At 28.4% G+C, this 27921-nt stretch overlaps 1 protein-coding gene and 1 non-coding gene across 2 annotated transcripts; one reads left to right on the top strand and one right to left on the bottom strand.

Annotated features, from left to right (window-relative positions):
- On the bottom strand, positions 1-19280 carry LOC129910024 (nose resistant to fluoxetine protein 6-like). Its single transcript, XM_055987265.1, has 9 exons — positions 18721-19280; positions 3991-4193; positions 3758-3930; positions 1965-2095; positions 1750-1904; positions 1359-1691; positions 928-1247; positions 523-865; positions 1-462 (listed from the first exon to the last, which is right to left on the bottom strand). The coding sequence occupies exons 1-9, from the start codon at positions 19037-19039 to the stop codon at positions 286-288; spliced, it is 2154 nt and encodes a 717-aa protein (XP_055843240.1). The 5' UTR covers positions 19040-19280; the 3' UTR covers positions 1-285.
- Positions 19281-22721: 3441 nt separating this feature from the next.
- Trnav-uac (transfer RNA valine (anticodon UAC)) lies at positions 22722-22794 on the top strand. The gene has a single exon. It is a non-coding gene; the product is annotated as a tRNA-Val (tRNA).
- Positions 22795-27921: the final 5127 nt, after the last annotated feature.

Below are 27921 nucleotides of genomic sequence, written 5' to 3'. Positions count from 1 at the left end.
CTTAACCTAAAAAAAAATATCTTAAATAAGAAGATCATTTTGATTCAACCAAAATTCAACAATGATTTGCTTTTCAGACTCACACTCCAACTAAAGGCAAGGATCAAGGATTTTTTTTTGTTCAGACAATCTTCTTTTTTTCTTTCTGGAACCAATTTAATATCTTGTTCTTGGTTTATTTTTTTTTTTTTTGGAATCATCAATACTAGTATTTAAATAGGACCAAAGAACTATCACCCGAGTTTTTCAACAAAAAAAGTAACTAAATTGCCTATAATGCTCCTACTACGCTATTTGTTCTTCTGAGGTGCTTGGTGTTGAGGAGCTTCCTTTTGGTTGAGATGGTTTACTAAATGTTTTGAAGAGTATCCTTTCTAGAGCATGAATTGGTGACTCGAAAAGAAGACACACTATTAGAGCTAGTGCAAATGTGTCTAAAGAGTGCATTGTAGCTTTATGGAACTGAAAAGAAAGATTTGTTAAAACACTTTAATAAAAAGTAAGGTTATGTATGAAACTTACCATATCAACTCTGCTTAAGTAATGAGGAAATCTTATGTCACTTGCATGGTAAAGCTCCACGATACCATTGCACAAATAAGCACAATACGTTAATCGACTAATTGGAGCAAAAACTCGGCAAGCCAGGAATTTCTGAAGATATACAGCATGTCCTGTAGTTACCGCTATTACCAACCATCCAATGCATAGACCCCAACCAACTTTATGGAATGCAGCATACAGGGAACTTTCAAGTACTGTAAATGGGCTAGTGTAGAATCGGGTTATGGAGAACATTGAAAGTGTTCCAACAACAATCGAAGCTACCCAAAGGATTTTTGTGTAGAGTTTTGGAATTTTGGTGCTGAAAGTTATTTCAAATTATAAATTTCCATCATAATAAGTTTTGATTTGATTTTTAAATACTTTTTTTCTTGCATAAGATGTACTATAAATCCAGCTAGAATACCAATAACATAATCAGTTGCTCGCATGTGGGTCTTTATGTAGGATCCAGTGTAGAATTTGTTGCTGGCAAAGTCTTGTACCTCATCTGCGTAGACCATCAGGGTTGGATCAAGTTTGTTAACATAGGTGATCGTGAATGGAATAGCCACAGTCACTGCCAATACAATTAGAAGAAATTGGAATCCAAATCTTCGAGATTTATGTAGGAACAAAATGGCGATCGGTGCGAAAAAGAAGAGTTGGGTGTCCACCGATAAGTACCAAGATTGGAACATGCACTGAAAAAAATTTTTAAAAAATTTACTTAGTTAGTCTTAATTTTAGGCGTAAAACGGAAGACCGTTCTCAGCGCCATCTGCACAATAGACGGTTAAAATTTTTATACTTACTAAATTATCAGTTCCCACATAATTATTTATGTACAAAATATTAAGCCACCAAGATTGTTGACATCTTTCTTGTTCCAATCCAATTGTACTCTGCCAAATTGGACCATTTCCCATTGTACTGAACCAAGTCATATAAAAACCAAGAACAGCCATATAAGATGGTGTCAAACGAATATAACGACCAACATAGAGAATGGCTACATTGACATTTCCTCGACGTCTTTCCAATTCGATGAGAAGAATTTTACAGAAGAGAAAACCACTCAGGAAGAGGAAAATATCAACGAATAGTAGGGAATTTGTTAGAACTGCATTTTGAACTTGCAGGAGGTTCTGAAACAGAGATGAAATTAATAATTTTGTTCAGTGATAAAATATGAAAGGTTTTTACCTCAGCCATAAAGCCTGAATTGTAAACTGGTCCACTGTATATAAATGATAAGGCATGCCCACCAAGGATGAATATCATAGCGAGAGCTTTGATTCCATTGATTGCATTTAAGCCCATTTGATCCTTACTGCTTTGACCTAATTTCTTGAGGTTTTCTTAAATAAGAATACATGAGTTAAAAAAATATAATAATAAAAATTGAATTTGTAGCTTACCAATAATTGAAAAAGCTTTGAGGGCAGTATCGATTCTAGGTCTTTTGTGTTCATTTCTGTTGACATAAAGTTGATAGATGTGGTAGAAGGTACTTAGCATAGCTAACGTTACAAAGAATAGCACCACAGATCTGGAAAATAAAAAGAAAATATAGTATTAACTTAAAAAAAAAAAACTTTCCCTCATGCAGTTTTAACAATTGATTTCATTATTCTTAAAGAACTTTTTTGGTTTTTAAAATAAGAGCTTTACATGACCGCTTCTTAGTCCAGTTAATTCTAATTTTTGTAAATATTTTCGAGTTGAGTTAAATTGAATGTTGCGTCTAAAAGAGTATTAAATTTAACATAAAAGAAATTGTCCTGTATTAAAATAATAAGCGGATTTTGCCTGTTTCAAGATGTATTAGGATGGACATGAGCTTTGGACAAGGAACACGATTTTTTTGTATCCAAAATGATGAATTCTTACTAGAACAATAATTATTATAAGGAATGATATAGATTCATTAATTGTTAGGCAAACAAATTTTTGTGTTCAAGGAATCATTAAAAAGAGTTGTCACAAAATACATTTTAAGTTTCTCTAATATTGTTTTTATTCAACATTTCTTCGAAAAAAAAATTAATTTTAAAAACATTTTACTTAAAACATTCCGCTTAAAATTTTCGCATAGTTTTTTTGAGATTCCTACATAAACAACATAAAAGTAACGTTCCATGATTCAATCTAAAAAAATTTAAACCACTGGAATATGTCCAACACTCTAAGTGCTTAAACTTTAGCATTTCTACCAAATAGAGAATATCAGATAAAAATTTCCTTGTACTTAAAAAAAAGTTAATCATAAAATTAACATTAAGTAGAGCGCGCAGCCCAAGACATAGTGAAAACTGTGGTAAAAACTTTTGGAAATAAGATAATAAAATGTATATTATTATAAAAAATAGTTGAAGTTACAATATGATCATGAAAGACCAAATATAATTACATATTGGTTTGATTAGTTAGTTGATCACAGTGTTATGCATACGCCACAGTGACCCCTTCAATAAAATAATTTTTATTATTTTCTTTTTTTGGTAAATATTATTTTTATTTTTAAGATGGGTAAAAATAATCTATTTATCTTTCAACAGATGAAATAACAGACAGAAAACCACTTTTTTGGATTTCTTCATCACCTTTATGTTAATTTTTTTTTTAAATGCTCGACTTTTTGTCACGAAATCAATACTTGCTCAATAAATAAATCCTAGAATTCAAAAAATGATCATTAAAAAGGTAAAGTGTTTTAATGTACCTACTTATGCCAAATATGTTACACATACGCCACAGTGACCAACTTAAAAAGCCACAGTTATTTGTTTTGTTCGTGGGAAGGTATAAAATGATTCATATGCCTTTGAATGTTTGATTGAGGATTGAAAGTGTTTCAATATTTAGTGGGGTCAATTGGCGAGTTATAGTGCAATAAAAATAAAATTTTGCTTAAAGTATAGGCAATGCAACAATTTGTATATCAAACAAACTTGTTATAAGCTAAAATATATCCGGATCGACAGCAGCAACTTGTATGAAATTCTGTCTATAAATTAAAGCCAAATTTGTAAATCCAAGTCAAGAAATTATTTTGATTTTTTTTTTTAAATTTTGGATAAAAAATATATGCTATTTAAAAATGCTGTCCTGTTTAGATGGTCAAAAAACATATTATTTCAAATTGTTCCTACTCTGGTCCGTTCATAAACACAATAAAAAAATTTTTTCAATTAGATTAGCAAATACTTACGCATAAATGATCATTTCCTTTGTTGCAATAATTTCATGTTTGCCAATTTGGCACATATTTTCATCGACATTAACTGATTTTTGAAGAAAACTTTCTAAAAATATTCCAACATCTTTGGCATTACACGAAGCTGGGATACATGCACCCCAATGTATTATAGTTGAATTTCCAGACTGTAAATTATATAAAATTAATAAAAAGAAAGAACAATTAAGTTATTTATTTATAAATACCCTAATCTTTCTTGAACCCATTTTTTGTATTTGAAGACCATCCAATTTAACTTCAGCTAAACAATATTTGGACCTGATTGAAATACCATTCAATTCATCAGCTTCCACATGTTTATTGAGATCAAGGCATTGATCGTAATGACCAAATTGATATACCAAACCATTTTCAACGCCTGATATTCCTTTGGCAGAGGCATCGTACACTAAAAAATGATAAAAAAAAATATAATAATTAACTTTAGTTTAATAACCATTTCTCAAAAAAAAAAAGTCATAGACCTCAAAACTGAGTATGAAGAAAAAAAATTATTTTTAGGCCTCTTCAACGTCATTATGTTAGTTTTGGTTTTGTAAAGTGAATAAGTTAAAAGTAGATTTATTACATTATTAGCATTTGGATAAAAATTTATTAAGGTAATGACGAATACCGTCATCCTTTTGGAAGAATACAATTTTCGCCCATCCCCTTGGACTTGGATGGGTAAAACCAAAATAATTTTTGATTTGCATATTGATTGATATTTTCCGTTTGATATCGTCGGTTGTCGTGATAAACCATCCAAAGTGTAGACAAGAATAATATTCATTATAAAATTTGCACACATCTTTGGGCGGTAAATTCAAGAAACACATTTAAATCTATCCCACTATATGACTATATACCTAACCTATCAGTCACTATACTTGTTCTGAAGGAAGGTTCTGGTCAGAATTTCAATTAGATTCAAGCTTTAATCATAATAATATCAGCATTTGGTTTTGGGGATGTGATATAATGTTTATAATGTTAAGTTTTGAGATGTTATTTTTTTTTTTTTTTTGTTCTCGAAAGAAATTATAATTTGAGATAAGATAGTTTTAGAATAAAATTGACGGCATTTAGAAGAATAAAAAGTTATAAAAAATATAATTATCATGCTTAGAACGTTTTGTGGAGTTTCCAAAAACTTCCATTCGAGTCTTACGGTCATTTAAGTTAAACGACTTTTTTATGATCCTACGTGAGACTTGTTATGGAAAACTTTTATTATTATTTTTTTATTAATGTTGATGATAAATGAACACAAAAATTGTTTACTTAAAGTGGACTTTGAGTTTATTATTACATTTTTTAATATGCGTCAGATATTAGAACTAAATGATACCAGATATTTTCGTCTCTAAAAAACTGAAGACAAGGTCCCTCTCTTTGAAAAATCTATTTTTAAAAATTCAAATCAACTTAACATTCAATACTGTGTTTTAATAATAATATTTTGTTTGTAAATTATTGAATTTTTAATGAATTTCTTTCGCTTATTGTCTAACTGACACACCTGTAAAAGGCTTTCGACTTTCAAGAAATATTTGCATAGAAAGAAGTTTTGAATTCTAAATAAATGAAAATACATATTTACAAAGTGTATAAATTATAATTGTTTTGATTATATCATTTAAATGAATAATTGAAATTGTGTTAGTTTTTTTTAACGGTTTTTCTTATAAAAACATTGAATTCATTTTTAAGTTAATTGAAAATCTTGGTAAATAAATAAAATAATGTTAAAAAATTTTCATTATTTAGAAAAGTAAAAAGTAACAGAACTGTTAGTACTCTGCTCTATTGGAACTTTAGGACTATACTTTAATCTGAAAGATCAAATTCGAATCTTTATGAACATTTGCAACAACGAAAGCGAGAAACTCAAAATTCTTTCTTTCTTTCTTTTAATTCTGTCAAAATGCATTTAGGGTCATATAAGTAAAGTATAAAATTGTGGTGGTTGATTTGAAATGGTAACTTAATATTTTTTGGAGTGCTGGACGGACACGAATCTTAATTTGACCAACCATCCAAAATGGTTTGAAAAACCAGTAGGTACTTCTTGTATGAAAAAAAAAGTTCTATAAAAAATCTCTTCAAACGAGAAACACAAAACTTTTCAAAAAAGTACAGCTTGATAAGATCTATTCTCAGAAGAAAAAAATTTAAAAATCGTTTGAGCCGGTTTTGCGTACACCGTGACCGTTATAATGATTTTCGGTGTTCACATCAAAAGATACTACAAAAGCATCTTTCTCTTCTGGTTTTCTTTAAAGGACAACTAATGTTCTTCTTTTGAGTAGTTCCGGTGATTGGATCTTTTATGATTAAGTCTTTGCTTCAATTCTTGGAAAAGAGCCTGAAAATCTTCTTTTTTTTTACACTCAATTGCAAAAAAAATTTGTAAAATAAACAAAAAATTAAAAAAAAAATATTTTAAAAACATGTCCCTCCCTCAATAAATATCAGATAAAAATAATCATATTAGTATTTATACATAATAATATTTTTTTATATCTCCGTCTAAACTTAATAAAAATCCTTGAATGCAAGCGTAACATGTATCGTATGCCAGTTTTAAAAAGACTTATGTTTTCAGACTACTTAACTTGTATGTACTTACTTTATATTTTTTTTTTTTGAATTTTGTCTGAACCAATAATACATACATGCAAGGAGTCATTCAAAAATTCCAATTCCAGGTCAAATATCCTTTCATTTTGTTTATTAGTTTGGACCTAATGGCCTTGACCAGCGCCAATAACTTTGATATTAATATGCATTTATAAATTTAAAATCTAAACTGGTACGTAGATTTAAATAAAGAGTATTTTTGTTTGCAATTGCATATCAATATCTACTAAGCATATACGTAAGCATCTGGACCTAAATTCAATTTACTTTTTTATATGAATTAATTAAAATAAAGTAAAAAGAAGAAGCAATATGAGAATCATTGAACTCAAACAAATTAAATCGATTTGAATTTAAATTAAATTATTCTTACCATATTAAACTTAGACTTTGATCAAGTATTTTTACTTCGTAGTAGCTGTAATTTTTAAACTCAATACAATTTACTATTACTCATTAATTTGTTGATGATGTTGTAAATCTTTAATTACCTAATATTATTATTTTAAAAAACTTTTAAGTACACTCAGAGCAAAATTTGACACAATCAAGGATAATAATGTACTTAAAAAAAAAAATCGTTTAAGTACAAGTTGGCTTCTTGAAAAAGATGCGCGATTGAACTAACTCATTTAATGTTCAATGAAAGAAAAAAAAAAATTGAAAAAAAAAATGAAGCAAAATCTATTAAAACGATAAAAAAAACCTTTTGAACTTTTAATTAATTGTTATCATTCCTATCCTTGGCTAGTTCTAAGATTAGAGTACCTAAGTCTAGCAAACTACGAAATACTTTATTTAACTTGATTTCGAAAGAAATCTTAAAAACGATTCTTTTCTCAGTGTATAGGTACTCGTCAGTTCCTCAAATCTTTTATCTTCTTTTATAAATTAATTTAATCGTAATCCAACTACAGGTAATTGGCAATTTTGATGAATTGTTCTTTAAGTCATTAAATTTGTAAATTTTATTTTTAAGATTAAAGAAAAACTTCCCCAAGGCCGAAAAAAGCAAATACTCATTACGAAGGGTTAATAATGAATTTCTAACGACATCGAGATCGACAACTAATAAAGAATTGCGACGAATGTAAATTTAATACAAACTGGTCAAACATACATACATACCTACAATGCATAAACCTGTCTGTAAAGATTAAATCATTAAAGAAAACATAATAATTAATTTATATCACTTTTAATTGCAAATGAATTAAATTTAGTTTTAGTTGATGAAGCAAAGTATTGGTTTGGAAAAAAAGAGTTTTAAAGATTTAAGGATGTCTACTTCTTTATGTAGACGAATTTCATAACAGAGACCAAAATATTGTATATATTTACCACAATTTTACATCCTTTAATTTACCTATTCCTTCCTTTAACGCACCTTTTATTCCCAGAATTTCGAACAAAAATGCATTGGATAGTTTTATTCCTATTTAACCTTTTCAGAAATGGATTAACGAATTGTGTAATTTAATTTTAAGCATTTTAATTGGAAAGAAAGTTTTAAAAACTTCACTGAGCAAGTACGTGCGTCCTGCAGGAATACAGTTTTTTAGGAGATTTGATATAAACAAGATATCAAATGCATGTCATCGCCTTGCACATGTTCTCTTTAAGCATCAATAATTCGACTTGACGAATAAAAATTTTATGTTTTACTGTCTGTGTTGTTATAATTTCCTTAGACTTACGATCGTGATGGTTATCAAATTTGTACAGAAATTTATTTTTTTATTAGAACATAAGTTCTTTATGTACTTATACGTATAATGTTTAATAACAGTAGATTTGTTCTTAAGATAATAAGTAACTACCCACTCGTAGTAATAACACTGTAATGCAGTTTTAATAAAAATAATAAACACAGTTAATTTAATAACTGGTCTTATAAATTCATCTGTTAAATTTTGTTCAAAATGAAAATAACACAAACCAGTTAAAAATATTTAATTGCCGAAATATCTGGTAGGTAAGTGATGACAAAATTCAAAATTTATTTGTGAGTACGAAATATTGCATATTCGTTTACATTTTTCTTCAATTGTTGCGGTCAACAGTTGTGGATTGAAGTTTTAAGGCGCCTCGAAAACTTAATTATAATAATACTTTTTTTTCAATTCAGGAAGTCTATCTGAAATCCCATGCATTTTTTTTTTTTTTTTTTTTCAAACAAATTATGATCTAGAAATTTAGCGTCTTACATAAATCAAGACTAAATCAAGAGTAAATCAATTACAAAAATATTAAACATGTTTCGTCAAATTGAAAAAAATTTGAGCTCAAGAAGAAAATAAAAAGGAATAAGCAAAAGAGTCTAAAAAATATCTTGGGTGCGAAGGAGTTTTTTTTAGCAGATGACATTAAGAATTGGTACCAAAAAATGGTACATACTTCACAAACTTCATTAAGAATTCCTTGCCTTTGCTAAGGAAAATGTACCAAAAATCAAATAAGGCGATATCGTTTTTTTGTTAGGTCCATCGGTCATTGCATCGCGATGCATCGGTTTGTCGCGCAGATGCGTCGAAGCGATCAACTGTACATGAAGCTGCAGCTTTCACTGATTTTCTTGAAATTTGTTGGTACATTTGATTTTTTTGTAGTATTCCAGGTTGTTTTTTTAATAAATCCTTCAGGCAATATACCTCCCATGTCCCATATAATATATTCTGAAGATTGATAGAAATTCATATTTGTATAAAATTTAAAACATAAAATTCAAAAATTTGTTTGTTTTTTCATTCAAATTTTTTAATTTAATTGAACTAAATTGTGCTGGAAAGCTTCTGGAACACAAAATGATAGATTTTGGAACAATTTGGGGCAAGGTTTTCTTTCATGAAAAACACAAAACTTGAACTTTTTGTATCTTTTATGTGCGGAACAGATTCCTTTCTGCAGAACTTACAACTGCACTTTAGATTTTCAACTAAGATTCAAATTATAGTACATCGTTTGGCGCATGTTTTTAAAACGTAGAGGTTATATTTAACATTTTATTTAAATAGGTATAAATACCTAATGCCTTATTCACTTAAAAAAAAAAGTTCAATCTTCTATTAATTGCTTCTAGAAATTTCTAAGGATGATTTGTTTATTTAAAAAAAAAAAGAATTTACTGGCTTCCAAATAAATTCACAGAAATTTCCTGGTCTGTCAATAATATAATGTCATCAATTCTGAACTGCGCACAAATCACCATCTCATTTTATTATTTGTTTGTTTGTAACTCTTAAAAGATTAACATGCATAAGGTGCAATCTTACCATTAACAATCATGTCGTATATGCAATTTATTACTTGCAATATTTAAAAAAAAATGCCTTATTTATACAAGTCACATATCTTTCAATTATTTCGAAGTGCGACCCACTTTTTGTTTGAATTGCGTTAACATTCAGCTTTAAATTAAAGTATTTAAATTAAAGTAGGTACCTACCTTAATGTGATCTTTATCGAGATTTATATTTTGTTAGATAAAACAATTTTAAGGTGCAAATGGTTAAAACAAACAAACCAATTGGTAACATTTTTGAAATACAAAATGACGTGTTCATTTTATTAGAAATGTCAAAACAACAAAACAGAGATCACTCCCACAGAATGATGACACCAACTTAAACTATAAAACTGTTTGTTTTGAATTTCAAATAAAATTCCAAATCATAAATTAAAAATAAAAAGAATTCTATTGATTCGCGCGAATTCACGTATAATTTTTCAATATGAATGCAAAAAGCGTTTTGGGCATAAAGTCGCGCGCTTCTGAATTTTATCCACGAATCGTAAACAAGACCTCACATGAAGTCAACAGTGAATTCACTTCGACTTCGATCTAAATGTAAATTCTAACCATTACAAATTTCAAAATTGACTAAAATATTTTTGAAACAATAACATTTAACTGAGGCGACACAATAGACTTAAATTAGGGAAGTCGAAATTGTGTCGATCGCAGAATAATTATATAGTGCGCAACGCATTCTAATAGGGGGGTTCACATTAACCAACTTACCGGACAGACCGATTGTCATTTGGCCTGATGGCCGTTTTATATTTTTCGTTCACACTCATCAGACAATTTTTATCAAAACCCATTTTTCAGCTTATTTTTAATGTATCCTTACCCTATTCTGCTCTAAAATTAGAGAGAATGGATTATCACTGTCTGCCGGACAGACATGCCGTTTAATTGACTAACATGTCCGTCCGACCACCAAAAAATCAAAATTTTTTGAAAACCATCCGGTAAACCGGACAGGCTGTCGGATGGGTGTTCACATTATCAAAACAGCATCAGATCAGACCAAATAGCGGCTGGTCTGTCCGGTAAGTTAGTCAATGTGAACCCCCCTAATGAAATTGTAATTTTGTCAAAAACAAAATCAAACAAACCTCTTAATTGTCAAAAGTTATTCGATTAATGCCATTTGGCATAATATGACATCTCGTAGTTATTTCGTAGTTATATTGTAGTTTTATAAATAGTTTTCACATTGTTAAGAAAACAAAAACAATGAATAAATTATTCAAAATAAATATGAATATGAATACTACCCTAACATAGAATCTATAGAGACGTGATTTGTTGGATGACATATTCAATTGGTGAACTTAAAGTTTGGTATTCCTCTTTTTTTTCTAACACTGTCAATCAGATACCTGATTGGAATATAAATTTTCTTCTAAAATTATTCATTTACACAAAATTTTTCGCTATCCAAACAGTTAGAAATGACGTTACTACTATTAAATCAGGTTTTAATTGCCTGCTGCGTTGCACATTCATAGGCTGCGGACAACGCGTGTTGTTCGGCAATGTATTGCCGGTTACCGCCAATATTACACCGATCGATGACAATTAAAAAAGGCATAATCTGCTTACTATATTGTCAGCACCTTTGTTTGTTTGTTTGCGTATTAATGTCAACTTGAACCAGGAAAAAATCCCCTTCGTTTCTCTATGTCAAGTTCGCCGTCACAAAACATATCGACAACATTCTCAGTTATTATGTCTTGCCACATTCGGAGACTGATGAAATTTTGAAGTGCATTTTTTTAGATGACGTTTAATGCATCAGCAAATAATTGTAGTAGATTTCAGAAAGAAGTGTAAGTTTTCCGCATAGGTACTGAATGTTTGTGAACAGTTGGGCGCCATTTCAGACTGATGGGTGTTTGATGTGCATACAAATTCATTTGAACTATGAATCAAGTACTTTATATTCCTTGAAGTGCACTAATTTTATGCACACAGCATTAATATGTCATATCCAAATGTATTGATAGTTTTTATAAGTTTAACATAATTTTAAGACCTTGAACAAATTAATAAAATTATGAATAATAAAAAAAATGTTATTAGGTAATACTAATACATATTTTCATTTTTTTAATGAATATTTCATTTCAAAATTCCACAAGGCTCTAGCCCAGCGCTTATCAACTTGGGGCACACGCCTCACAGGGATAGCAATTTTTAAGTTTCCTGCAGTAGGGTAGAGTTGCCTATTTGCGGCCGACTCCAGTTAAGGCCACCTTTCGGAAAATCGTTATAACTAGTGATTTCGTAGGTTTTATTTCATATTTTTTGCTCTTATGCATGAGATCAAAAATTTGGAATAAAACCTACGAAATCACTAGTTATAACGGAAACGGAGACGGCCGCAAATAGGCAACTCTACCCTATTCCAAAATATAATAATAAAATAAATAAAAAAAATTCCGAGAAAAAGTTACCCCAAACTTCAACATGTAACTCAAGAAATCACAAACAGCCGTTTCTGAACTAAGGGGAAGAGGGTACTCGTGCTCGAGTATCTGCGCTCCGTCTAAATCTTTGAGATTTAGGAAAAAGTTTCAGGTTCATATGCAATCACCTGAATAATAACAAGATCTTCAAAGTGTGGGGAGGGTTTGAGTCTTGATTTCTGATTTTTTTAAAAATGGTACCAGGGTGACAATTTTTTTAATTTTTTTTCGAATGTCCATTATTCACAAAATTCATGGCTACGATTTTGTTTATTAATTTTTTTGATTTCTGTCACCACGCTATCATTCGTTTAAGTTTTGACTTTAAGTTTTGGAGCATCCTGTATAGAGTCAGCAGTTTAGGGTGTTAAACAGTTGAACGATTTATCTTTTGCACCAGAGGTCCAGGGTTCGAATCCCAAAACAGCAAAACAACTTTAAGTTTTTTTTTTACTTACAAATAATTAAAATTTTTTTTTTTAAGTAATAACATCTTATAAATCGATGAATACATACTACGATGAATTTTAGAACCAATTATAAAGCAAGTAGTGCATGCGAGTATTATTATTTTGATTAAAATGATATGAAGCGAATATTAATAAAAGTATGATTCAATCACATGCATAAAGAAATTTTTGTGACGCAAATGCAAAAAAAAAAAGTCAAAAGTTGTATACTTTTTTGGGAACAGGTGAACTTCCCCACAGGAACATAAAATTTTGGTGGCCAAAATTTTTTGGACATAGTTATATGGTTTGCATATGAAATTTTTTTAATAATTGACGTAATCCTGCCAATTGACGTAATAAGTAATAATTTGGTAATATTTTAAAGTGCTTAACATATTTTTTAACTTAACAAAGCTCTGTGATGTAAGATTCTAGTTGTAAATTTGGAGATCTTCAACAAAAATGTAGTTTTAATTTGTATAAAGTCGCCTTAATAGATGTTAGCGCATCTAATTCAAGCTTAAAAAACATAACAAGCTCTTTTATGAATGAAATGAAAACAATTATACCCACAGAAAAGCAAAGCAAACTTTCACGCTTTCGTAACAACGAAAGCACAGATCAAGATTAATCCATAAAAATATTATTATCAATAGTGTTATTTATATGTGTTTAAAATTCTAATTCATAATGGTTAATGGACTTTTTCTAAACTTCTAAGAATAAGGCAATAAGTTTTTAAATAAAACATGAATTGCTTTAAACAAATAAACAAGGATCCCTTTTAATAGTTGTAATAATTAACATTAGTAAGTTTGTAAAAATAGAACTGAAAGTCACAAATTTGTTCAATCTTAAAGAGTTATGAACACGTTAGTAAATATTTGTAATTAATAAAAACTAGAAGGGACTTTCTTTTAAGTATATTTACTTAAAACAATTATCAAATATTATTTAATTAGAATTGAGAGTGCTTTACCTACACTTACATGATTGATTTCTCAGATGAGTGCATCGATTAACGAACAAGTATCATTTGTAATCCAACACCGTAAACCAGATGTTTCTACATGAATTATCTCCTCGTTTTTGAGACACTTCAGAGTCATCTGAGAGCGTACTTTTAGCACCAAGAGGTGTTATTTTAAGTCCGCGCAGAACTTCTTAAAAACTTTAGTGCACTTTGTTTCAGAATCTTAATACAAAATAGAATTACAATTTTTTTTAATTTTAAATTAACTACTTCAAAAACTGTTGGATAGAATAACTGAATTTTTTTAAATTTGTTGAAATTTGGCCAAAATTGAGCTGTTTAAAGAGAACAACACCAAAAAACATAAAAATAATTATAACTCGACAACGAAGCGAAAACGAGAAAATTACCTGTACAGTGTACAAACATTTTCAAACATTATTCAGGAAAAAAGTTAGTATGCCATTTTAAGAAAATCTTAATCAAAACTTAAAAACGAAATTTAGAAAAATTCACTAACCCGTTTTCAAAGATTAGATTTTTAAAACAAAATTTTTGAAATATTTATAACGTTTGTTTAAAAGGGTGGGTTTGTTTATTTTTTTTTTTTTTTGTTCAAATCGACTTAGGTCCATTTTCTTCACTCGGAGTTGAACAAAACTTGAGAATTTTTAGCCTATTTCGTAGAAATTCATAATTAAAAAAAGAGACCAAATCTTGGCAACAAAAATTAAAATCGACAGAGCCGTTTTTGAAAAAAAAATATCAATTACGAGGTCGAGTACCTACATCACAAGTATGAAAATACATAGTTTAATTTTCTAAAATTTGATCCTATTATTATTGCAGTTTTGAAATAAATCAACATTTTTTTTTAAAATGAACTACCATCGAGTTATATTAACTCTAAGTTTCCGTTTGTATATAAGGGACCTATTTTATATAAAAGAAGAAGAATTCAAACGAAGTGCTTTACCTGTTATCTTGTTTGGAGCTCAAAACTTCTTAAAAAGTATTTAAGATATTTAAGTAATTAATTACATGCTTTTTTTCGTTTTGAAAAACTCAACTTAATCTAATAAATGTTTATAACAAGGTCAATTATAGAATATTATTTGTAAAAGCAAATCTGTGCAATTCAGTCAATTTGAAACATTTATTTCAGCATACAAAGTAAACATTCAAGAAAATTAAACCACTTATAGTCAGTTCTCAGTTAAGTAACGTAAAAGATATAAAAAAAAAAACTATTCCGCATAGTTAGGAACATACACGTAGTATGTTTTGCAATTAAAAAAAGTTCAATGATAAAAAAATACTATTTTCTAGCATAATATGAAAAAATAAGAATGTTGTCTATAATTGGTAATCGATATACATTTTTATTATTTTCTAACAAAAATGTTGCAGTAGGAGTAGCAAAATATTTGCAATCACTTCAAGACTCGCTTTTAATTAGATTCATTCTTGAGTAATATAACTGAATAAAGTAATGAAATATTATTGTAATTACAATTACAAGATATGTCAATGCGTTCGTTTGCAGCACGCCTGTTATGCAAGGTATTTACAAAAAAACTTAAACCGGTTTTCAAGAGACTATGGTAATCGGATAGTGCTATAACGACAGGAAACTAAAGAAGAGATTACATTTATTTCCTTGGTCATTGGCTTTAGATCTAATACTCGATTTTGAAAAAAATAACCTAGTCGAAAGTATTAATTTTATATTATTTGCTTATTTCTGTGTACAAAAAAGATTTGATCTTCTGAATATATGCAAATGAAGTACCAGCACAATTTCTGACTTTTCCTAATACAAAAAACCTTGAAAAAGCATAATAGATAACCTAGAGATGATCCTATCTCTGCTTTCTTATCGGTGTGAATCGTATTTCACATTTTTATTCTCACAGAATTCTAAGACTAGACTGTTATAAAAAAAATTGTAAAATTCCAATTAAAATTTAAATCTCGTTTTATTAATGTCATTAAAACATACAGCATTAAATGTATCATTATCATATAATGATTCACTATCAAACTTCTCAAAAGTTGAGTAATAAGGATATGATTATTTGTATCGAAACAAAATATCCTCCTATTTAATGTGTTGTTCCAAAATGATCACTTGTGAATAAATAAATAAAACAATAACCTTGAATGAAAACTAGTCTAAAAGCGTGTGAAGATTATTTTCCTAACTTAACGCAACCATGCTTACATATAAAGTGCGAAACATTCACATATCACGATCAAAATAAAACTAAAACAAACAAACAAAAAAAACTAATTGCCCATCATCAGTATATTCAGTATAATAATAGTGACGAACTTGTCGTTAGTGATACGTGTATAGATATGTTTATGAAGCTCAAATTGACGCATACTTAACATTTTTTTTATACAAAATTATTATACCATGCTTGCGATAGATTTCTTGCAATTTACCGAAATTGAACTACTTCTTTGTGACTGTTTTTTTTTATGTTTTTAAAATAAAAAATTACCTTATAATTAGTAATTTGTTGTTTATTATGAAATAGTGTGAAGAAAAAATGATAATTTTTTTGTAAAAAAAAAAAACGACAGAAGATTCAAGATCAAATTGTGTTTCGAAACTGTGTACATAAATGTGCAACCATTGCAAGAAAAAAGTTTAAACATTAAACTTCTTCAGCAACAATTTGGAACTCTACTGCCTAAAGCAAATATTCAAAACTTTAATGCGCGATTTCTTGACAAAGAAGTTAGAAATTTAAATGATATTCGAAGATTTATTTGCTCTTTTCAATAGTTCAACCGATTTAAACAATATTTTATTAATTTCAAATTCTTAAAACAACTTAGTTGAAAATAGCAAGTATAAGTTTATTTAAGCAATTAGTATTAAAAGAGAAAGCACGGTCACTATGGTGTATACGTAACATTTTATTTTATCTGCTATTTCTTAGAATTATTAATTTGTCATATATTTCAAATGCATATTGCATTCAAACAACATAAATACCAAGAAATCACAAGTTTTGTGCTTGATCAATTTTTGTAGATGGGCTTTATAGTTTCGGATCACTGGTGATCGGAACTATAAATAAATGAGTATAGGTGTAGCTATCGTGTGACAACATTAAACTTTTTTCTGTAACAGAAACCAAGCTGCTAGAAAGCAATAAACTTCGAGAAATTTTATTGACTATTTCTTGTTGTTGTAAAACTTAAATCGTAGAATCTCTTTCACATCTCTGAATTCTTTGAACCAGATCTGTAAAAAAATTGTTTGTAAATATAAAATAAAAAAGAATATTTTTTTTTAACTATTTTTAATGGTACCTGTCAGAACCGTTTTTCTTTAACTTTTTCGTAAACCGATTTAACCGATTTCAACGAATATTTTTGTACGAAATGTTTTAAAATCCTTTTCAAATAAATTATTTTTGTATTCAGAATTAAACATTTTTTTTTGAAAAATTAATATTTTTAAATCTAGTGAATGAATTTTCTCGAAAAATTTGTTTTATCTGTGCATTTATACCTTCTTCAGAATTGGAAGCCAATATTTTTACTTGCTCCATAGGGCAAGTATTGGTTTCGTGTAGAAAAAAAAAATCGAGGTTTTAATCAAAACCAACATTACGATGATGGAGAAGATCAAAAAAGTGGTTTTCGTCATGCCGTCCGTCGGTCTGTGCGTCTGTGCGTGTGTGCGTGTGTGCGTGTGTGCGTGTGTGCGTGTGTGCGTGTGTGCGTCCATCTGTACATCGAGCTAGGGCCTAAACGGATGGATGGATTTGCTTGAAACTTGGTACAGATAATTTTTACGTAATTCCCTAGACCCGTTTTTTTTATTTTTTTAATATCTCCATTTTAACGCATACCTCCCATATAACGTTTTCGAGGTATGTATTGCAAATTTCTCGAAAACGGCTCTAACGATTTCGATCAAATTTGGTGTGCGGAATACTCTTATTGATTCTAACAAAACTGCGTTTTTAGTTTTTCTCAAAAAATGCGGAGAACGGAAATATGGCGTTGCCGTTTTTCAAAAATTGACATATTTTTTAAGTTCATATATTTCATCAAAGCATTAGTTATTTTATTTAAAATTTACAGAGATCATTAAGTATAAAATGTTAAAAAAAAATATTTTTAAAAACATTAAAAAAAAAAAATTTTTTTAATTAATTTTTAAACTTTTGCTTTTTTTTTTTTGATTTTTTTTCTACAAAATCTTAAATTTCCAATAGATATTTAAGATAAAGATACTGTGAACTACAAGACTACAGTCGTGCATTTTATTTTATTTTGAAAATGTTTGAAAATTTTTATATAAAAAAAATAATTTTTAAAAACACCTGCAACATTTTTTTTTTAATTTCAAAAATTCTTTCTTATACAAGAAATAAATGTTTGGATATAAAAACAATGTAAAAAGGTGTTTTCATAATTAAAAAAAAAACTGTTTATATTTTATTTTACAAAACTTAAAAAAATGTAATCTTAGCAGGCCAAAAATCATTTTACTCGCAATTTTAAACTTTTTTTTAAAACTTCACAAAAAAAAAATTGGAAATTCATTGAAATCGGCTTGCGATGAAGTTTAACTTTAATTAAAAATAGCGATTGTATGAAATTTACTCCTATTAATGATTTTTAGAAAAAAAAGTCCGCGTGAATTTTTAGTATCAAAATCGAAGGAGCCGTTTTCGAGAAAATTAAATTTTTCAAAACATGGAAATTTTTTTGGTTCAGATAAACCTCAGTTAGAGCTTATCCCAAGGAATATCTTTTTTTTTTCTATGAAATTTATCGTTTGTCAACCTTACTGATGATTAAAAAATTAGTAAAACAAAAATTAAACCAATAAACTATTGAATAATTTTTCAAAGAATATAACAAAGCCGACAAGCATTATTTACTTTAATATAATATAAATGTAGTTTTTCGTTCTCAAGAGTATATTTTTTTTTAATTAACCGGAATTTTTTCCGGTATCTTAGCCATACAATGTCTAGAATCGTATACTAAGAATTCACAAGTCCTTGTTTAAACATAGATTTCACACGTTTCGTTTAAGCTTTAAATGTTTTTTTTTAATCTAAAAAGATACTCACTAGCAACAGCCCATTGCTCCTCATGAACTACACCCCATAGTGTTGCATTCAAATCCAACATGCATCGTTCGCCTTGAACGAGTTGTAAACTTTTATCAAATCGTTCAAACTCATCACTGCGTAGTATTCGTCCATACTTCAATGCAAAACTATCTGGGCGCGAATTTTCATCATCATCAGGAATTGCACTATTGTGATTCTGATTTGTGTCCAATCCGGAAGATGTGCGTATACTTGAATTAGCTTGTGAATATTTCACTGCAATGCACAATAACACAACAACAACCGCTATGCATATTTTCCGCATATTTGTATGCATAATTAATTCAATGTTAAATAGAAAATTTAATTAATTAATTTATTTTATATTTATTAGTTTTATAAGCAAAAAAATCAATCTCAAATTATGGTGTGAGAATAATTTTTTTTTTTATTCATTTACTTTACAAAATTTATATAGAAAAAAAAAATTGTAAATAATTTTGTCAACGACTGCACTCGCTTTTACTAGCCGATTTCGCGTTCAACCTATCAGTCGAGCTGTTCAAATCGAACTGATATTAGTGATCTTGAGCCAGGCCGGCTTTGAGACAGTAAAGCTTAGAGTCAACGTTTTTTTGTATTTGTTTTGCCATTCAAGACATTGTCTAGAAACCAGGTGGTAAGTTTATGGTTGCCACTTTAAGGTATTTCTACTAAACCTGACAATTTTTACCAATTCAAGTAATTCGAGTTCGCACAGTTTTAACTATTACCTTTACCTAATACCATACATTTTTACTGAAAAATAAGTGTTTTTAGTGTTTTTTAGCGTTTCAGTAGGGTTGCCACGTGTTTCTTCACATTTAAGAGATGACAGCCAACATTTTTTAAGATAAAATGGGGTCTCACTTAATTTGTAATGTATGTTTTAGCCCTCAACTTTACCAAATATCATACATTTTTTGTTGAAATAGGAGTGTTTTTGGTGTTTTTTAGCAATTACGTAGTGTTGCCGAGTACTTGTTGGTATTTTTAAAATGCCACCCGACATTTTTAAGAAAGAAGAGAATATCAGCTAAAGTTAAATGCATATTTAAGCCTTTTAGTTTGTAAAAATGGATTTTTTCTGGTGTTTTTTTTTAATAGGGTTGCCACATTTGTAGGCCCTTATTCCATAAATTATGTTACTAAGTTTTTACAAAGAGTTTATTAACTGCCAAAAGTATATGTTTTTAACAGATATAAAATGATTAAAAATATAATCTTTTATTTGATAAGAATTTACAATCAATGTGTGGCAACCATGGTTATAATTTATAACTCTAACTGAGTAAAGTGGTGACAAAAAGGTAAGTGTTTTTAAAAAACATTACCTGTCTGGCAGAACCCCTCATTCGAATGACTTGGCTCTCAGGGTAAGTTAGAAATAGAAATGTATGTTTCTGCAACATGTTGCTAAGAATCCATTAATAAAAATGCAATAATTACTGCAAAACGTAATAATTATTTTTTGTTTACAAACAAAAATTTTACAACAATATTGCAATGTCAGCATAAATGTTTGTTACAGTTTAAGTGCCATATAGTTGGTATAAGTTACACTTGAACAAGTATACAAAACCTTGGCGTGATTTTCTTTTACTTGAGGAAATGTTTTAAATTATTTTTTTTTAATTAAATTTTTGTTGTTGACTTGAACGTGTGGAAAACTAGATAAATTTGATGAGCAACAAAGACTACAACATAATGTATATCACACGTGATGAAATGTAAGCTTTTCATTTCAAAATTTTAATTAGAGAATAAGTTTGAGTTTGTTTTAGTTTTTTTTTTTTACTTTTTGTTTGTGATTCTGGTAAGTTAGTTTATAGAGAGTCTGTTGACTTGTAAGTAATTATAAACAAATAAAATAGTATTTGTTAACTTTGACAATGAAAATAATAAAGACCTTGATTATTCGAATGGAAATGGTTTATAAAATGTAACAATGTTGTTTTTGTAATGAAAAGCGTGAAGTTTTTATGGGTCATGCTGGGAAAAATGGGTTGTACCTACATTTTTTTATGTTTTAAGACTATGTTGTTATATTTTGGATCAGAGTAAATACCTGTATTTAGTTGTATTTCATTCATAATATGGTATTTTTATTTCACGCTTTATTAAAAATTCAGGGCCCAATAGTTTATCTGGAAAAATTAGGCATATATTTAGAAGCTTTTAATGGATTTGTTGAAACAAGCCAATTTTATATTTTTGAGGTTCAGCTGTTGCAAAGCTCGCAATGTTTTTGTTTCCACCTTGACAAACCCTGCATCTTACAAAAAAGGGCCACATAAATTATGTAGGTTAAAAAATTTTAATTTGGTAAATTTGCAATATTATACATTAAGTTGGAAATGGTAACGGAGTTACAAATAACAGAGCTACGCGCGACAGAGTTACGGCCGTCAAAGTTACGCGAAACCGAAGTTACGAATTCTAAAGTTATGTTAAGCTATGACATGTGATTTTTGGGTTGGCAACAATTGCGAGGAACGATATGGAGTTATGTAAACATAAATAAGAGAATATCGATTCTCATTGGTTATTTTAATAGATTTTAACGAAAATGGGTGTGGTTTAATCTTTTTATGCAAAAAACAATCCCATTCTTTGTTTATTTATTTGACACAGGATAAGTTAAAAATCAAACAAAAAGCCCACCTAATAAAAAAAATTCTAATATACCTATATATTTGCCATAGGGGCAGGTCTTTTGTGTCATATTTATGTACCTGCCCAACTATCAGAATTTTATGTTTTTTTTTTTTTTGGTTCGTTAGAAGATTATCACCCCAATTGCTATTGTGAACTATAGTTGATGTATATTAAAATTTAATAATTGAGTTTAAAAAGACAACGAATTTCAGTATTTATCATCAATTAACACCTGACAATTGCAATAAGGATGACCTATCCAATCAAAATTTTACAAGATTTAATAACACCCATTTTCACTTTACTCATTTAGTTCTGACCAATGAGAAAAATGTTAATCTCTTGTTTGTATTTCCATAATTCCATATCGTTCCTCGCAATTGTTGTCAACCCAAAAATCACATGTTATAGCTTAACATAACTTTAGAATTCGTAACTCTAGTTTTTCGTAACTTCGGTTTCGCGTAACTTTGACGCTCGTAACGTAACTCTGGTATTCGTAACTTCGTCGCTTTCCCATTAAGTTGGTTTCAACAACTAAAATAAATAGAACTCAGTTTAATTAACTAAACCAAGACATTTTAATAACTAAAAGTCGTTCATGTTTGTTTATTTAGTAAGCTCATCTAAATCTCATCAAAATACACTTTTTTTTTTGAAGAATTATCCTTTTATAATAAGATCCTTAGCTTATTTATTGCCTTTAATATTTAAGATTAGGTTATTAAGAAGACTAATGGATTACATTGATTCTGTTTCGTTGAAATAAGACCTTTTTAAAATTTTCCCTAAACTTGAGACCGTTGTTCTGGTTAAATCGATAATTGAGAAGCTTATTTTGATAGAAACCTATACGGTTGGATAACATTCTGCATTATACCCATTTAAGACTTCTTTGTCATTATGTTAACTGAAAAAGTATTAGACCCACCTACTAAAACAACCCAATTCAATTTTAACGTCACAACTTTTTCTATTTTGGGTTTTGTAAAGTTTGAATTTAAGACCTTGCATTTTTGGTGACGTAGCTACAAAGTTATTAACAAAACTAGCTTCACTAATCAATTTATTAGCCGTGTTTTTTTTTTCTAACTCAGTAATCATTTTTGACCCTTCAGCAATAAAGGATTATTAATATTAAATAAAAGAAATCGTTTGTTGTTGTTTATTTACAGCATAAAATGTTTACTCAGTAAAATACTGAGTACCAATAAAACACGGCTATTTTAAAGTTTGTTCATTTAACAACAATCTTATTACTGAAACTCAACAAACATGGTCAAAAATATTATCAAGAGCATTTTGCACACTAACTACCATGTGGTTCCATAGTGTAGCGGTTATCACGTCTGCTTTACACGCAGAAGGTCTCCAGTTCGATCCTGGATGGAACCAAGTTGATTTTTTTTTTATAATTTTTTTTATTTTATAAGAAAAAATAGTTTACAATGAATGTTTATTTATGATGGTTTTAAAATTGATTTAAATTAACTTTGATAAGATGCATGTCGAGTGTCAAGTTCAAATCAGGTAGTCGAACAGTTGTTCCGAACATAGGGCGCAAGAAAATCTTTTTGTCTGAATATTTGAGCGGAATTGGATACTGAAATTTAAAATTTAACATCAGCACTAAAAGGTTTGTTCGTTGTGAGCTCTAGGGCACTCTGGGTCGCTCCGAATTCGACGTCAATCGTTTTTTGTAGCTCCTTTTTCAACCAGAGTTATTTCCTCTGTGTTCGCTGTTCGCTCTGATCGCACCCTGAACAACTCTGAGTATTTTGTCAGAGCGCGGAATTCAGAGTTATCAAAATCAAATCAGCTGTAATCATTTAAGAAAAAAAAATAATTGTTTGGAGTGCGAAAAGTGATTTGTCGTTTGTGGATACAAAATTTGTGTGGTAAATATTAGATTTTCCACGAAATTCATGAAATAAGAAACTAAATAAAGAAAAAAATGTCAAAACAGAAATCAGATGTAAAATAAAACCCGAGAAACTCTGATTTTTTTGACAATTAATTGACATGACTCAGAGTGCCCTGGAGCGCGAAAACAACGAACAGACCTAATAAATATAATGTGCATTTAACGTTTCGATTTTCCATTAAAAAAAAAGTTACACATTCGCCATAGTGACCCTCTAAGTTAAACCGCAAACAAATATAACAAACATTTGTCTACAATTGAGCCTAGTTCGCAGTTCGTTTTTCTTCATTTTTGTTGACTGTTACGTATTCGTAATTTTTCAAAAGTATGATCTTTTTAAGATTATAAGTTAAGGTTATAAGTTTTGCGTTAATCGTAAAGAAAGAACAAAAAGAAATGGTTTATGTTCATATTTCATATGATTTTTGTTTAAATTCAGGAAATGAACAAAATTCGGCTTCCAACATCTTTTCTTAATATGTGTCAATCTTGCTCAGTTCTGTACATACGCGTAGAAAATTCAGAACCGAAAATTTGTCGATATTAGTTCAATACTATAGAATCAGTAATTGTAAAATAATTCTAATCAGAGGTAGTCTATTATAACTACTATTACGAAAAAAGAATGTTTTTAAAATTTTTGTTCAACATTTCGAAAAGTTTTCTTTTATTAATGTTTTTTTTTATTATTTATATCCGTTTAGTTAATAATTTATAATTGTTGATTTATGTTTTAATTACTTTTTGTTTCTTTATTAATATTTACTTTATCCTCTGTCGCTTCTGCTTTTTATAATAATTTACTTTTTTCATCATCTACTTATACTTTTTGTAAATTACATTTTACAAATCTACTACATATAACGATAAGGATTTCTGTGTTTGTTTTCTATTATTTATTAAAATTGATATGAAAATTAATATGTTGTATATTATGTAAAAATAAATAAATAGAGAAAAATTGTAAGAAATAAAAACATTTTCGTATTTTTTTCTGTTATATAATACGTTTATTGTAAATTACACAAAAAACAACTAAATTCATTTTATTTTGTTATAACTATTGATTATATTTATATAATGTTTAAAAACTATTAACACAATTAATTTATTATTTAAAATTATAAATGTAAAACTTAGCAGTCTATTTTGGGGGAAGAAAAACAATATTTTATTTATTTTTATTTTTTTGTTTGTTTTTGTTATCAATTTTATTTTACACTAAAAACGTTGATGGTTTTATTTATTTTTTTTGTTTTTGTTTATTTTTTAACTATATTTTTATTAATAGTAATAATAATGTTTGTTGTGGCGTATTAATATTGTTTATTTTTTTCTTTCTTTTTCATTTGTTTTAATGTAGGTAATGAGTATACTTAAAGAAGAATAAATTATTATTTTTATTTTATTTGTATTTTTTTTTTTAATTTGTTGCTTTTCTTTTTTTTTTGTAATGTTTGTAATTAATTTGATAGATAAAAAATTAAATATTTTTATCAGTTTTGTTTTTGTTTTATTTTATGTCACTCATGGTCGTTGTGCATCATGAATGGAATTTTGTTGTTGTTAATAATAATTTAAAATATTATAATAAAACAATCTGATATATTTTTCGGTATATCGTTGTCTTTTTTTTTTAATAATTTTTCGGAATAAATGTTTGACGGTTTGTCGTTATTCTTGAAAATTTTTTTTTCGAAAGGTGAGAATAAATAGTTTAAATATAAAAAAAATGAGATTCATATAAAAATCAATAAACTTGGTATAAAGTGTTAAGCGTGATAAAGAATTAGATATATCTAGTAAAAAAATAGAAGTGATTTTATTTTTGTGATCAAACTTTTAAATCGAATTTGGTAGTTTGTGTTTCTCAATTTCAAAAATTATTTCAAATCCAATATTAACCTTTTTTTTAAGATGGAAGAGTACTCATCAGTAGGAGAAGCCATTGTCAAGTTTCAAATAATATCACCAATGAAGGCTTAGCAATGCAAACGAAAATTAGTACAAATAGATAAGGAAATTAAAAAGAAGTATCTCGAAAACTAATTCATTAATTGATGAAATATTTCTAAAAACATGACTAAAAATAGCTGTGTTTTTTTGGCATTGCTACCCGTATCCGCAATTAGGGTTTACATGCATTACAAAAACAACACGCAGCTGCCGAAAGGAATAGAAGCTAAATCAAGCTCCAGATATGATTTTGATGAACTGTTTATATTTACGTTTTCCTCTGTCTTAGTGCGTGAATATTCATTTTTGTTCTGTGTTGATATTTGGGACACCCTACTGTGGCGTTACATTAGAAGTAAACTTTGGTACATGTTTACCGACTCTGAGCCTCAGAAGACTACACAGTAACTTCTAACTCAGGAGTAGAGTAAAGGCCATTCAATAATCGTAATTCATCTTATTAAAACATCAACACGAAAATAACAAATGTTGATGCAAAGATTCTGAACACAAATCATAATAGAGGTTAATTTTATATGAAAATCAGTTATTTTGAGTATGTAATTTTTTTTGTTTCAATTTTGTATATCTTGTTGTGGAACGCGAAGTTATAAATCAAAATGGATGAAAAAGCGCAGATAAGGAGTGCTCAAAGAAAAGTTTTTACAGGTCTACATTAGTGTCCAAAAGTGGAAACTAGAGGCGGAAAACAAAAAACCTCCTTGAGTTTTGACAAAACCTAAGTTTGTCTTTTACATATAAAATCATATAAAATATAAAATCCACTCCGAAGTTATTAAACATGGGAGAGGTCGTCAAATGATCTGGCGATGCTTTGCTGATTCTAGAGTTGAGCCAATCTTTTGTATAAAAGACAAAATATGTACCATCATTGTTTGTTTCATTGCAAAAATTAATGCGACCAAAAAAGCCGACGAAATATAACCCAAATGATCAACAAAATCATCTTGAATGCCATGAACACAAGTGTAATTTATTACAAAAAGTGATTTTTCGAACGCTACGGCAGTTTGAAATAACACCTTTTTATCACAAATATCGATACAAAATATCGTACTATTAAATTTATTCAACGCTACAACGATTACATGAACGTCAAAGGTCTGGCCGTTTACGCTTTTCGGAAAGCCACCAATGCCATTAAAGTGAGTAGCAAGTCGTGACAAACCTCCATTTTGTTCACTTTTGTCGGCAAAATTTACTTAAGAACAGTTTTGGAGAACATTTCAGCAAGATTCTGCTCACGCTGATAAGGCAAAATCATATAAAGTGGCAAAAAAACGTTCCCGATTTGTATTACATGTTGGTTGGCGCACTAACCTCTGGTCAAGAGTCATTTTGAATGTTATTTATGACTGGACCGAAGCCACAGTAGTGTACTTTACTGAAAGTACCTTCTAAGGGGCTGAGCTGACTGCTGTTGTTGTATGTACAATGATCAATGTTATAGATATTGAAACAGTTCCATAAAATAAAATTTCGTGAAGCGCTTAGTTAATAATTATAATATACAAATATTACTAAATTAAAAACATATTCATACTAGATGGTAATCGATAAATAAGTTAAGCTTAAATATTATCAAACTCGTGATCTTACTTAACTTTTACTTTACCACGCTATATACACAACTTTTTTTCTTTTATAAACTTAAAAATAAAAGAATCAATTTTAACAAAAAAAAAAAAAAACAGAATGTATACATTTTTAATGAAAGTTTAGTGCGAGATGATGTTTTTATAAATTAATCAGTACTGAGAATACAACCAATGCATAAATTAGGCAATTGACTGCCTTTATATCTTCGATTTGTGTGTGTTTTTTGATGAGATTAAAAAAAAAGCTTAGCAAAATTGTGAGCTAGCTAATAAATTCAAAAACATAAAATTCTGCTTGGCAAAAATCGTATTGCACTTTTTTTTTTTGTTTTAATTTTAATGAAATTTGTTAATTATTTTTTTTAGCTTTTTGTTATAAACCATTAAGGCAAGACAAAAGTAAAAATTATCGTTTTTTTCGTTTGTTTTTTTAATAATATTTGTTTCTGTCATTCGCACACATTTAATCTTATGAAATTTAATGTCTTTGTAATTTGTTTTTTGTTTTAATTAATTTTAATTTAGATTCTAAATTTGACCATTGTGGTTATGGAAACAATTTTGCGCAATAAGAAACTTATAGATTAATTTCTTTCATTTTTTGTTTGTTAACAAAAGAAGATTTTTTATCACAAAATAAATAGTAAAAAAAAAAAGGAAAATGCACGCGCAACAAATTTGTTTCTTTTAAAAATACACATTTTACAATTTGTTTTTGTTTTTTATTTTTGTTTTATTTTGCAATGTTATCAATAGTTTTTCTTCATTGAAATTTTCTTTTTCATAACATCGTGCGCTTTGAATTTTGATCAGATTTTAATATTTTTCTTTGTTTTTTAATTTTAATTTCTTCAAATATATTCATATTTCTATATAATATGTATATATATGTTTCATGGTGTATATATAATATTTGTTAATATTTAATTTTTTTTATTTGTTTTTTTTTTCTTCTTTTCTTTCAATTTTAATAAATATTATTTTTCGTTTTGTTTATAATTTAAATACAATTAATTATTAACG

Source organism: Episyrphus balteatus, chromosome 2, assembly GCF_945859705.1.
Source record: "Episyrphus balteatus chromosome 2, idEpiBalt1.1, whole genome shotgun sequence".
NCBI lineage: Eukaryota > Metazoa > Arthropoda > Insecta > Diptera > Syrphidae > Episyrphus > Episyrphus balteatus.
This window is presented reverse-complemented; position numbering and strand designations above follow the sequence as displayed.